This window comes from Carcharhinus amblyrhynchos, chromosome 2, assembly GCF_965287045.1.
Source record: "Carcharhinus amblyrhynchos chromosome 2, sCarAmb.v2.hapA, whole genome shotgun sequence".
Classification (NCBI taxonomy): domain Eukaryota; kingdom Metazoa; phylum Chordata; class Chondrichthyes; order Carcharhiniformes; family Carcharhinidae; genus Carcharhinus; species Carcharhinus amblyrhynchos.
In genome coordinates, this window is record NC_137325.1 from 11,442,637 (window position 1) to 11,456,891 (window position 14,255).

At 38.5% G+C, this 14,255-nt stretch overlaps 1 protein-coding gene across 1 annotated transcript in view; it reads left to right on the top strand.

Annotated features, from left to right (window-relative positions):
* Positions 1 to 13,022, top strand: part of lyrm4b (LYR motif containing 4) — a 182,709-nt gene extending 169,687 nt beyond the window's left edge. The window contains exon 3 of the mRNA XM_080202062.1: positions 12,674 to 13,022. Coding sequence (XP_080058188.1) covers positions 12,674 to 12,727 — 54 coding nt within the window. The 3' untranslated portion in view covers positions 12,728 to 13,022. The remainder of the gene's footprint in view (positions 1 to 12,673) is intronic.
* The last annotated feature ends 1,233 nt before the right edge of the window (positions 13,023 to 14,255 follow it).

Here is a 14,255-nt window from a genome sequence, read left to right on the forward strand (position 1 = left end):
CCTGACAATTGCATGGTGAGGCGGGCAGGAAACTTGTCCTTTTCCCTTTTAAGACACATAAGTAGTCACTTTATGGCCACTTAATAGCTCTTTCCTACCCAACCTCAATTTTGCAGGCTGGCAGGCACAGGTCAGAGCAGGGTGGGAAACTGAAAGATGAACAAATCTCCATCTCAGGTGGGAAGTGATGGTGCCTCAATCTGAAGGCACCTTCAGATTTCCCTCCCATGGCATCTTCTAACCTCTCAGCTCCAGGACTTACCTCAAGTGCAGTTCTGGGACTTTGGTTGAGGCACAGCTGTGTAGCACCTCTTCTAGCCAGTGCAGCACTGGGCCTGGATGGGTTGGAGGGTTGTTGGCAATTAGATTGGCTGATTACTTTCAAAGGAGGGATTTCCTTCCAAGGGCATCAGAAGTTCTGCCTACTCAGTTGAGCGTGAAATAACAGTGGGCCTATTGGAAAAGTAAAAATACCCATTACCCAACTGGATATTGCTTGACTGTCAGCCAAACAACCTTTGTTTTTGCACTTACAATATTTTTATATCTGGTAGAGAAACGCTCAAAGAATTTTTAAAAACATTTTTAATATCTCAATTTTTCTCCAGTGTCACATATAGCAGTGTCCTGGAGGTTGTTCTTCAATTCCAGCATACTCCAGGCCAATCCTGGAGGGGTGGTACACAAATTGGAGGAGCTTTGTCTGACATTTTGACTCAAATAATCTATGCTGTAAATCCATTGTAAAAGCAGCAGTATATTCACTCCAATATTCAGGGTTGGTTTCTGCTTCCTGGAGGCATGGGCTGTGATCATCACCTTTAATTGCTTCCCGGGGTAGCCTTGAAGATGTCTTTAAAAGTCTAATTGATGTGTGAAAGATAATAGTGGATTTGAAATCAAGAAGGTTTAATCAACGAAAAAGATTGTCGTATTCTTGGCCTGTTTAGAATAGACCGGAGTCAGTTGAGGATTTTGGGCATAGTTGTGTTTACTGTCTTTGGTGGGATAGACCTGCTGGATGAACAACCTAATCAGTAAAGAAGTATTTTCCTGTAATGAGGAAATTTGACTATTATTAGCTGTGGGGCAGGAGAGATGTGAATGATTTTGAATTTTTGATAGTTTGCCTTGACAAGCTGAGAGGACAGTTTTTTTCCTTCAAGCGATGCTGGAGAATGTAAGAGGGAAGAATTTCAGGGATATCTAGCTACATTGGCCATGAAGGTTTGTTTAGAAAATTATTTAATTGGGATTATGAATGTTCCACTTTCCCTCTCACCCAAGACTGAAAAATAATAGGAAGCGGAGTGCCCATAGAAATCCAGTGCTTTAACATGACAAGGCTATTTATTTTAAATGTACATTCGGTATTTTAAAGTGTTTTCCCTTCTTTCAAGCATTTATTGCTTATTCCACTCTCAAACATGCTGGTAGCAGCTGGACAGCTCAGGGAAACATTTCTATCTGTGAATTTCCAACCTAGCAACAAAGCAGATATGAGAAATTCGGTAAAGTATTGGAATTAGCCTGTGGTCTACCACCCACAGCACTGCAGACTGGTCCTCATGTGTACTTTTCTGCTTTATCATGAACTATGCTGATTGAGTGAAAGATATTCATTCCTCAGCACAATTAGCCTTTTCACTTTTGGCACCTCTTGTTCAGGTCAAGCACTCACAACAGTGAGATAAGAGGTAATTTTGTGATTCTGCATTCCAAATGGAAAAGCGATGCTCAAGTGAGCACGGATCAGAAATGGGGCTACAATGCCTTCATTATCTTGTTATGAACCTGGCTGTGGTGGAATTGCAAAATCAAAGAAGAAGCCCCATTAAGTTCCTCTCATCAGAAATATTATTCTCATAGAGAGTCAGTTTATATATTAAGGTTTTCATTTTGATAAATAGTGAAATAAAATATCGCATTACTGTTCTACTATTTTACATCATTTTGAGCATTGTAGCATCAGAAAACAAGCAGCAGGAATATTTCTGCAGCACTCCCACTAAGTAGCACAACTAATGATGAATTAAGTAAAGTATGAAATGTAAGTTTCATATTTGTACTTGTCAGCTCCCTAGCTAGACTTTGTGATGGCTCTGATTTTTTTCAAGCTAACTTATTTCTCACTTACTTTAGCTTTTGTTTTTAATTTTTTGGATATGGGCATTGTTCACAAGGGCAGCTAGTTTCCTTTGAGCAAATCAGCTTTCTACTTGAACTGTTATAGGCAATTGAACAAGGTGCTCCCAAAGTGAAGTTAGATACTTTCAGGATTTTGAGCCAATGTAAATGAAGGAATAGAACTCTATGATTTCTAACACCCTTATTCAAAAAGGGAGGGAGATAAAATAAAACAGGTAACATCTGTCATTGAGAAAATATTAGAGATCATTATAAAGGATATAATAGCAGTGCATTTAGAATTACATAATATAATCAGGCAGAATCAGTGTGGCTTCATGCCTGACAAGCTTATTAGAATCCTTTGCGATGGTAATGAGCAGATAAATAAAGGGGAAGCAGTAGATGGAATATATTTGGATTTCCGAAAAGCATTCGATAAGGTACTGCACAAAAGGCTACTTAATAGGATAAGAACCCATGGTGTTGGGGATAGCATGTTAACATGGGTTGAGGATCGGCTCACTTCTCAAACAGAGTTGGGATAAAAGGGCATATTCAAGATGGCAATCTGTGACTAGTGGCGTGCCACAGGGGTCAGTGCTGGGGACAAAATTATTTACAATATGTATTAATGACTTGGAAAGTGAATGTGCCATTGCCAAGCTTGCAGATGACACAAAAATAGGTGAGAAGTCAAGTGGTGAGGAAGACACAAAGATTCTACAGAAGGAGGTAGGCAGCTTAAGTAAATGGGCAAAAACTTAGCAGATGGAACATAATGTTGAAAGATATGAAGTTATGCACTTTGGTAGAAAGGATAAAGGAGCCAAATATTACTTAAATTAAGAAGACCTTAGAAAGTTGCAGCACAGAGGGATTTCGGGGTCCTTGTGCATAAATTGCAAAAAGCTAGCATACAACTTTGGCAGGTAATAGGGAAGGGAAATAGAATAGAATATTGTTGCCTCACAGTGCCAAGGACCCAGATTCGAATCTGGCCTTGAGTGATTGTTTGTGTGGAGTTTGCATGTTCTCCCCATGCCTGTGTGGGTTTCTTCTGGGTGCTCCAGTTTCCTCCCATAATCCAAAAACATGCAGTTTAGGTGGATTGGCCATGGCAAATGTGTGGGATAATAGGGAAAAGTCAAAGGGAAGGGACTGGATGGGATGATACAGACTTATGGTTCGAATGGCCTTTTTCTTTTGAATTTTATGATTATCAAAAATCATGATCTCATTAAATGGCAGAGCAGACTAGATGGGCCAAACGGCTTACTTCTGCTTCAGGACAGAGGACGGCTTCCTAAGAACTTGAAGATTATGTTGTTCCTTACTCTTGTCTTTCTAGCTGGTAGAGGTTGGAGGTTTAGGAGATGGTGCCAAAGAAGCGTTGGTGAGTTGCTGCAGCGAATCCTGTACAGTACATGCTGCAACGTGCTGTGGAGGAAGTAGATGTAGTTCTGTTTTGTTCTGTTGTGATCAATTAGCTGAAAGGGTGGCAAAATTGATTTGTCGATTACAGCAGCTTCCTACAATGCATCTGTGTTCTTCTTCACCACCTAAGAGGTGTTTTACTTATGATAATATTCTAACACTTCATCCATCCCTACCTCAAATAATTGTAGGTGTTCTATTTTCATGAGATTGGCTGATATTTAACTAAGATTATCATGTCAGCAACTGGTAAATTTGTTCTCATCTAAAGACATGATTCACACTTACCACAATGATCAAAGTAGTAATCTTATCATTGTGTTTATAAATTATAAATGCTTTAGGATTGCAAGGTGTAGAGTTGGATCAGGGTTCATAGAGTTGAGTCCAAAAGGAACTAGAAAAGGGGAACAGGACTCTAAAATATTCAATCATACTTGTGTAAATTCCTGTTATATTGTAAATTTCTTTTTCAGTCTCTATTAGAATAGAAGAGTAGAATCCCCATAGTGCAGAAGAAGGCCATTCGGCCCATCAAGCCTGCAACAACAACAATCCCACCCAGGCTCTATTCACACAGCCCCAAGTATTTACCCTGTTGATCCCTCTCACAATAAGGGGCAATTTAGCATGGCCAATCAACTTAAGCTGTACTGCTTTTGAGTGTGGGAGAAACTGGAGCAACCAGAGGAAACCTATACAGACACGGGAGAATGTGCAAACTCCACACAGTCAGTCACCCAAGGCTGGAATCGACCCAGACCCTTGGTGCTGTGAGGCAGCAGTGCTAACTACTGTGCAACTACTGGAGTGAGTATGATAATGAAAAACCCTTGTCGTCAGCAAGGCATTTGATAAGGTCCCCCATGCAAGACTTCTTGAAAAAGTGAGAGGGCATGGGATCCAAGGGGCTGTTGCCTTGTAGATCCAGAACTGGCTTGCCTGCAGAAGGCAGCGAGTGGTTGTGAATGGGTCTTTTTCTGCATGGAGGTCGGTCACCAGTGGAGTGTCCCAGGGATCTGTTCTAGGACCCTTGCTGTTTGTCATTTTCATAAATGACCTGGATGAGGAAGTGGAGGGATGAGTTGGTAAGTTTGCTGATGACACGAAGGTTGGTGGTGTTGTGGATAGTCTGGAGGGATGTCAGAAGTTGCAGCGAGACATAGATAGGATGCAAGACTGGGCAGAGAAGTGGCAGATGGACTTCAACAAGGATAAATGTGTAGTGGTTCATTTTGGCAGGTCCAATGGGATGAAGGCGTATAATATCAAGGGTAGGACTCTTAGCAGTGTAGAGGATCAGAAGGACCTTGAGGTCTGGGTCCACAGGACTCTTAAATCGGTCTCGCAGGTGGAGGATGTAGTCAAGAAGGCATATGGTGTACTAGCCTTCAGTAATCGAGGGATTGAGTTTAGGAGTCGGGAGATAATGCTGCAGCTTTATAAGACCCTTGTCAGACCCCACTTGGAGTACTGTGCGCAGTTCTGGTCGCCTCACTACAAGAAGGATGTGGAAGCTATTGATAGGGTGCAGAGGAGATTTACAAGGATGTTGCCTGGATTGGGTGGCATGCCTTATGAGGATAGGTTGAGGGAACTAGGTCTTTTCTCCCTGGAGAGATGAAGGATGAGAGGCAACCTGATAGAGGTTTATAAGATGTTGAGAGGTATAGATAGGGTGGATTCTCGGAGGTTATTTCCCAAGGTTGAAATGGTTGCTATGAGGGGAGTAGGTACAGAAGAGATGTCAGGGGTGAGTTTTTCACTCAGAGGGTGGTGAGTGAGTGGAATCGGCTGCCGTCGGTGGTGGTGGAGGCGAACTTTTAAGAGTCTTTGGGGTCTTTTAAGAGACTTCTGGATGAGTACATGGGATTTAATGTGAATTGAGGGTTATAGATAGGCCTGGTAGGTAGGGATATGATCGGTGAAACTTGTGGGCTGAAGGGCCTGTTAGTGCTGTAGTGTTCTATGTTCTACGTCATTTACTTGATAGCAATGGTATAGATGGAATTGCTTGCATCAAGACTGATAACCCGTCTTTTTCATTGGTTAATCTGCTCCCAAGAAATCATTTGCTATGCCTTTTGTTACCACGTAGTGAAGGTAAAAGGGAGACCAAATTTCAAAACAGATTGATAATATTGATAATAGTTTCACAGATAGCATGCAGTGGAAGAGATTGTTATTTCTATTCTAAGATGAATTCATCCCAACCTTTCAGAATAAAATATGTAAGAACCTTTGGGACTAGGATTTTAGATACAAAACAATAGCTTGTTTGAAATTAGCTGTTCTAACTATTTAGACACTTATTCCTAATAGTACACTTTTAAGATTTGATACGTCTTCAGTTTTTTCCTTTATTAAATTGTAAGTTACTGTATTCAGCAATTGTTGTTATTGAAAGATCATGTTTAATTTGTTGACCTCCTCAGTCTGATCCTAACACTTGTTCAGATAATCATTAAATAACCTATCTGCTATCACCTTCCTAGATATTGTTATGGCCACGAGCAGAAATAAAAATGACTCCTCTATCTTACCATTCAGGTCTGTCTGTAACAGGTTTCTTAAGGATTTAGAAAGATGAAGGTACTTTTTACTCAATCTCTGTGTTTAACCATTTACAAAAAAAGCTGACAAGCTTTCTGGCAGTTTAAAATAAAAATTGTTTGTTTATTGAGTTTAAAAGGCACCAAGGTAAAGATAACGAGTATTTTTAAAAAGTAAACCTGCACTTCTCAAACTTTCATGACCATATTCACATAGACACATAAGCTTGCAGCCTTTACAAATTATACTGTAGGTAGTTACTTTCTTAGCCAAATTAAAGTTTATGTTGAAAGATAACAAACTTGAGAGTTCACTGTTTGAATCTTTGGTTGCTGTGACAGAATTTTTTCCAAATTCCTTTAGATTCTCGGAGTTGAGTTGAAACCCATGAAATTGCAATTGCGGGAGACAATTTATTTTTAACCTAAATTTTCTAGAAGTCAGTGAATTTTGATCTCAGGGTTCTTTTGATTGAAAATTCACAATCTCTGTGCTGAATTTTTAAATTGTAAATTCCTGGAGCCCAAAGTCATGTCAACACTTAATGTGGCCCAGTCACTGACCCTTCCACTCTTGACCCTCCTGCTCACCACATCACTTCCCAAAGCTCCCTTGTTCACCTCCCTCGCTTATAGCTCACAGGAAACTTTTAAAAATATGTACTATATAGATTTTTTCATTTCTACTGATGGCATACATTTATACATTACCTTCATATTGGTGCACATAACAAAATTCTTTCCATACATGAAAGAAAATAGAGGGATCATTGAAGAAAAGCTATAATTTGGTGAAAGGACCATATTACCGCCATAGTGATTTGGATAGGACAAGTATAGCCAGGGAAGGCTATTTGTTAAATGCTTTGAACAGGTTTAATGCATTTTTTTTTCAGGCTCAAATATAATATAAAGATTAGTAGTAAGACAATACAATATAAATAAGATTGTATTTCGATGTGCACATTGTGTTAAATCTAAGATGTCTGTAAAAGCAAACTACGTACTATGTAGCTTCCTTTTCTGACTCTGAATGCCATGAAGGTTGGAATAAAACCAGAATCATTTAAAATGTGGAAATGTCACATAGCACAGCAGGAAAAGATTCAAGGTGACTTTCAAAATTGTTTAGACATGAGAGCTGTGGTCGGAAGACCATATTGCATATACTTCCTCAGAGTTAGATTGAATAGCTATGTAACCGCAGCACAGGAACAAAAAGCATATTCTTGAGTAGGTCATGCTGTAGTGTTAAGAATGTTCTCCTCTATATTGAAGAGAAAATAGATGAAATAGTAGAAGGTCAATCCTTTATTGGAAATATGTTAGAAGAGGAGGAGGTAACTTTACCAACCATACAATGGAATTTTAAGTACTGCAGTATACCCAACTAGCCATTTTTATTACGTCAGCCCAGTTTCTTGTGCATGTTCTCAATCTTCTTGGCATTCTTGGATTATGGAAAAGAAAATCAGCCAGCATTCCTTCCATAAATAATTATGCAATGTCTTGCCTGCCGAAACATGCAAATAAGGAAAATACAATTTGTTTTAAACAGCAGTATCTCTGAACCACAACCGCAATAGATAGTGTTTCCTTTTTTAAAATAAAGTGTTTGAAACTATACAGGAAAGAAGTTTTAGAATGTTTCTGGAATCAAGCTCACCACTGACCTTCGTATGTCATTGATGTGGTCTGTCAATGAGTGTGATGACCACAGGCAAACACAATACAATACAACTGAGAAGGGCAATCAGCAGAACACACAAGATGTGTTATCTTAACATTATTATAATTACATAGCTTTTCCCTGTCTGGTCAGCTCTATAACTACAAAGCTAAGACAAAAAATCATTTTCTTAAGAACTGCCATCTCACTGAGGAGGCTTCAGACCAATTCACGCCCAACAGCTTGCTCTGAAAACTCTGCTCACATTTGACAGCTGTGACAAATTCCACCAATGCAGCTGAGACAATCCACAACATTCTAACCAATCTACAACATTCAATGCAAAGTTAATTTTCCCTATTTCCCAATGTTATCAGATTCTTTAAAAGATTCTAAGATCTAGATCCACATCTTAGCGAAAAACTAATTGGTTCTTCCTTGGACCGTACTCTATCTGTGCAGCAGGCTTTGTTGAAATCTGCCCATTAGTTTTGTGATGTGTTGTTTACCAACTAACATAAACATTACCTCTGCCTATTGTTATGACCAAAGCCATTGTTATTTGCTGAACAAACCAAATCCCAGGGGAAACTTGTCTTTCTGATCATAACCTTTTATTGTATTTTGAAAATAAGGAGGAAATTGCCACTAGTCCCAGAAGCATAGAATACCAGTAACACTTTAAAGATTTCAAAAATTAAAAGATTTTTTGACAAAAAGGAAAGAAACTTAAGTAAGTAAGATTAAAGTTAAAACAGTCTTATAAAACATCTCTCCACTGTCCCCACAACCTAAACCCACTCGGTTAGAATACACAAACACACCATTCCATCAATAACTCCGCATACATTTTTAAGTTCAAAACCCCATTAACATTACCCAAAGTAAGAACTGCTGTCACTTTCGTAAATATATCCCACAGGACTTCTCAAAATATTCCACTCTGCTGTGGAAATCCAAGAAGGTTCAGAAAACAAACTGCTTTCTGAAACAAAGATTTTTCTGGTCTCAGCAAATGGCTGTTTCAGATTTCAAACCTTTTCTTAGCACAGGGCTGGTCTCAGGACATCTCTGCCAACATGACTGCCACAACTCAGCTCAGCAACTTTCCTCAACATCCTATTCCTCTTTCACCTCTGATTCCATTGTCCTCAGCACCTCTTTGAATCAACTTTTCCAAAATATTAAAACCTTTCATGTTTTCCTATTGCCTCCACTTTCAGATCAGATGAAATGTATTAACTTTCCATTATTTACTTATGAAAACTTTTTAAGTTGTAGAAGTATTTTAAACTCCACTTTGAGATTTAGCAGCTGAGAAGCCAAATCCCTATCCGTTTCTTGATGCAAATTTTAAAATTTTACCTATTTACTTGTAAATTGTTGGGGTTTTTTCAGATGCTAAGTATTGAGCTTAACTTTAGCTGATACAAAAACTCGTGACTACAATACCCTGGCGAAAGACATTCTTTATTGGCCAATATACGCTAGGAGAGAAGAATTGGGCAGTCCAGCACTTATCTGAAGTTACATCACAGTGGCAATACAATTTTACATCTTCCAAAAAGCATTCTACCTGGCATCTGGCTCATCTCAGTCAGAAATGAACTAATCATCATTAGCACAGATCAGTCATTATCAGTAAATGTCATATGCCTTGGCCAATTACATTTATTTTCTGACAGCATGGGAATAGTGGTTATGAGTGATTTCTGACTGCCTTTCCCATGGCCATATAATGGAAGTTGTCACAGCTGTCAAAATGTGAGCAGAGTTTTCAGAGCAAGCTGTTGGGCATGAATTGGCCTGAAGCCCCCTCAGTGAGATGGAAGTTCTTAATAAAATGATTTTTTTTAAGCTTTGTAGTTACAGAGCTGACAAGACAGGGAAAAGCTATGTAATTGTAATAATGTTAACATAACTCAGCTTGTGTGTTCTGCTGATTGCCCTTCTTAGTTGTATTATGTTTGCCTGTGGTCATCACACTCATTGGCAGACCACATCAATGACTCTCTTATCTAGTTAAAGGCTCTGTCTATTCATCAAGCTGTCTGAGTTTGCTAGCTTTGCCCTGGGCTTATGAATTTTCTATTCATAAGGACTGTCTGGAGTCCATGCCGATAAGAGCTATGCTTCTGTGAGTGTATTGTTGTACAGAATGTGGTTCACGCTACTGGAATATGTTTCCGTGATGCCTTAGAATTCTGTGCCACTAGACAAGCTGTGACACATTTTTTAGAAATTCATGTTTAAATTCTCGAACTGTGCTTATGTGTGTTTTTATGCAGACAGTACCTGTTTAAAATGTATGTAAGGCAGACTGATTCTTATCTTAAGCTAATACACTCTGTTCTAATAATAGTCATTAGTATATTTTGTAAATTAGAGTATTTTGAAGTCAACTGACATAAATCTACTTCATAATCTTTCATTACACAAGCATGCCTCTAGTACCTTTGCCCTTTTATCTCTGTGCTTTCAGACAAGCTGTCTCTATTAACCTTCCCCTGCATCAAATCATGTGTACGCACACATACTCACTCACACACCCTTCTACACAGAATGCCCCTATATTCCCAAAATTAAAAGCAAATCCATCTTCACACTATCTTTGGAGGCAGAGGTAAAAATGGTAAATTATCACCATCAGTTTAAGTTTGCTATATTAGCACAGGATCAGTACCATGTGAATTTAAATATAGAGCGGAAAAATACCATTTCTCAAAGTACCCGATTTTGGCAATAAATACAGGTGGTATACGTTCAATTTTTCTTAAGTGGCTGGTAATTATTGGAACTGTTTCTACATCATCCCACAGACATGTGGGCAGTTGACTGCAGGTTTCAGTTGATTTTAACCCTGCTCAAACTGGGACTGTTTGCTGTTGGCTGGCTTTCTCATTCTGAACCCTTCAGCTCCTGTTTATTGCCCACTACTGTCATTGTGATGTATGGTACTGAGGGAGGATGTATCGATGACGGCCTGGTCCAACTCTCCTTTTGTTTCCTCAATTCTCCAATGCTGTTTTTCTGCACTTCCACTGACTGGGTTCATATTAACTACCCTTGCACACTTTGCCTGTGCATCAATTTGACCATTGACACAAGACTGAAAAATGGAGAAATGAGGCAGGAGCAGAGAAACCCTGTCTGAAAGGGACCAGACTATTACAGAAGCCTAATGCTGAATTTTTCTGGCTGTTTATTTGAGCTTAAAACAGATAAGACAAGAGCCATTCTTATTTTTTCCCTAAAACAGTTGTATATTGCTGTATAGAATTACTGTATGCAGAACATGGTCTTGAATCCAAACTACTTGTGGCTCTCGCCAATGCTCAATCCCAAACAATTTAGATCTGCAATGTTTCGCTGCATATTAAACAGCTTTGGTCAACTATAAATTGGATTCATAAAGTTGCATCTTTATATATATGTGTTCTTCTGCAGTGAATTCAAATTCAACAATTGTTAGTATTACATTGATTCCTATAACTCAGAAGGTGAGTGACCAGTTGATAGTTCCAGCAAACACTATCCAGGTGGGACGTGTCTTTCTTTGCGGGACACAAAATTGCAACCCTCCCAAATGAAATTTGTGACTACAACGCTAAACATGACCACAGTTCTCAATATTTTGGGAAAATAACAATTGCTATTTAGTTCCAGGAGCTTTTTCTTTGAGAAACTAAGCATATAGGTTAAATATTTTGATTTGTGAAAGCTGCAGCTTGTGGGAGGAATATTCCTCCATGCTTTATCGTTGCTGCCAGTGAGATTTGAGTGAGCAAGGAATAAGGTAAAATTCTTGGCTGTCTCACTAGCGCCAGTTTTAACAAAAAAAAAATCATCCCGTACAGACAACCCTAATTACAATCTGTCTGAATCAATTATTCCTCCTGCTTTGAATGGGAGGTGGATAAGCATGCATGTTAATGGAAGCCATAAACAGATACCATTCTTCCTCCTCATGGTTTTGGCAGAAGTACATTATAATTCCCTTAAGTATTGTGTCAAAAAAACCAGAAGGAAAGAATATTGGAAGCATTTCCCTGTTCTCCTTCAATATGTGGAATCTTGTACCCACCAGAGAAGGCAGATGGGGCTCTGGTTTAACATCTAATTCAACAGTGCGCTGCTCCATCAATACTGCACTAAAGTGTCAACCTAGAATATGTGCTCAAGTCTGACTCTACAACCTTCTGTATCAAAGGCAAGAGTGCTACCACTTATCCATAGCTAAAACTTACTAGGCTTTTATGTGTGGAGCAAATTGAAAATATAAATGTTACACAGTTTTCAATTATGATTTACAGCTGTGTTGTGTATCCTATGAGTGCATAAGGCCTGCAGTGAAATAGCTGTTTGGTTATGTGCATGTGCCTAGCATAGGTTAGCAGTAAATCTTGAATAAGTGCCTAGTAATAATCATGGCATACATCTTGTTGCTCACATATATGGAACCTGATTTAAGTTGTACAATTCTCTTCCATGTCTGTTCCTAGGTCTTTCAGGTAGTGCACCCAGTGTCATAGCAAACAATTATATATTGCTACCTCAAACTCGACTGATAAGTATGCTCAAAAACTGCTGGACTGATGCATGTTATGGTCAGCATTTAACTCCCATTAGCAAATTTTTCACAGTACAGTCAGAGTTGGCACTTCCTGAGTATCTTTATAAACTATATGACTGTACTTTGAACAATTGAGGAAAATAAATTCTAGTCAGGCATCTATCTCTGAGGTTAGAAGAGCAGACAAGTGATGTGCTCTTAGGCTAGGAGGCGAGAATCACATAGCACTAACTTTGTAACAGCTATGTTGATGTATTAAAACCATGTTTCTTTGTAAGAATTTTACAATAATGCTGCTTCTGTTTTAATCCTCAGGTGCTCATCAGTCATTTGTACACCTCGCAAAAGCTCATCATTGAAAATCAGTGAAACTGTGCAATAAGAACCAACAAAATTGGTTTAAGAAAGAGTCATTCCATCTATCACTTTCTAGTCAACTATCTAGAACTTGTGGTGTCCCAGTTTTCAAAGAACTAAAGCTTCTCTCACGCTGTGTATGTGACAGATCGGTAAATGATTCTTATGGCAATACTTGCACTATTTCATTTAATTGCACTGCTAATTTAGTTATATAGTGCCAGTGATCCCCAATCTTTTTGGAATATTGGAGCAATTGTACATCAACTAATCAATATTAAATGTATACAATATTGTATAATTTTAATGCTTTGGGTTTTTCTTTTTTTCGATGTTGCATCTACTAATGAGCAGTAGTGACAATGTATTTTTGGTTAAAGTTTGTACTCTGCATAACCAGTAAAAGAACTGAAGGTAAACACAATAATCACATGTAGTTGAAATGTATGCTCTTGGCTAATGTTTTGCACAAGAATAATCTCTACAAATACGCTGATAAGATTGTTCCATTTCAAAACTAGGACACTATGTATTTATAAACCTGTCCTTCGCACTATTGATGGCATGGTATTGCGTCAAAATATCCCGATACTTTTAAAAATAAAATAACCTTCCTTAATTCTAAATACTGAATTCATTTTTAACTCAGTAGCATTGGAATTAATATAAATAACCAACAATAAGTGACACAAGCTCTTCATCATTGTATGCTTTGTTAGCTCATGTTGCATTCAAATACTCAATGAAAATAAAAAGTAACCAAATGTTGTTTCTGTTACATTGTTTCTTGGAAGAATTTAGGAGCAAAAAGTAATCTGCCCTGTTTAATTACAAATCCATAGGGTATAATCAATATTGTACAATGCCAAAAATACTCATACTGGCAATATGTATAATCACTTGTGAATCATAGAATCAGTGCAGTGCAGAAGGAGGCCACTTGGCCCATCGAATCTGCACCAACTCTGTGAAAGAGCATCTTATTCAGGCCCTATCCTGTAACCCCATTCATTTACCCCGCTAATCCCCTAACCTACACATCTTGGGACACTTAGGTAATTTAGCATGGCCAATCTACCTAACCTGCACTTTGGATTGTGGGAAGAAACCGGAGCACCCAGAAAAACTCACACAGACGTGGAGAGAACATACAAACTCTACACCTAAGGTCAGAATCTAACCTGGGTTCCTGGTGCTGTGAGGCAGCAGTGCTAACCACTGTGCCACCATGCCAGCCATGTCTACAATTTTCCATTTAACTCATATACTAACAAGTATTGTACTAACAAGTGTCAGCTAATTAACATGCAATGAAGATATATTTCCAAACTTGGTGTTAATAAATGCTCATTTGCTGTCAATCATACGTCCAAGTATTGTACCCAAATGTACATTTTTGATGTATAAAGAAACTCTGCAAGAATAGAAAATACAAAGCCTGAGGAGGCGATCTTACCAAAAAACTCTTACGTGCTGAACAAGTGAGAAAACAGGAGTTTCAGCCTCACTTTTGGGCAAGTTTAAAAAATGCTTTCCTATG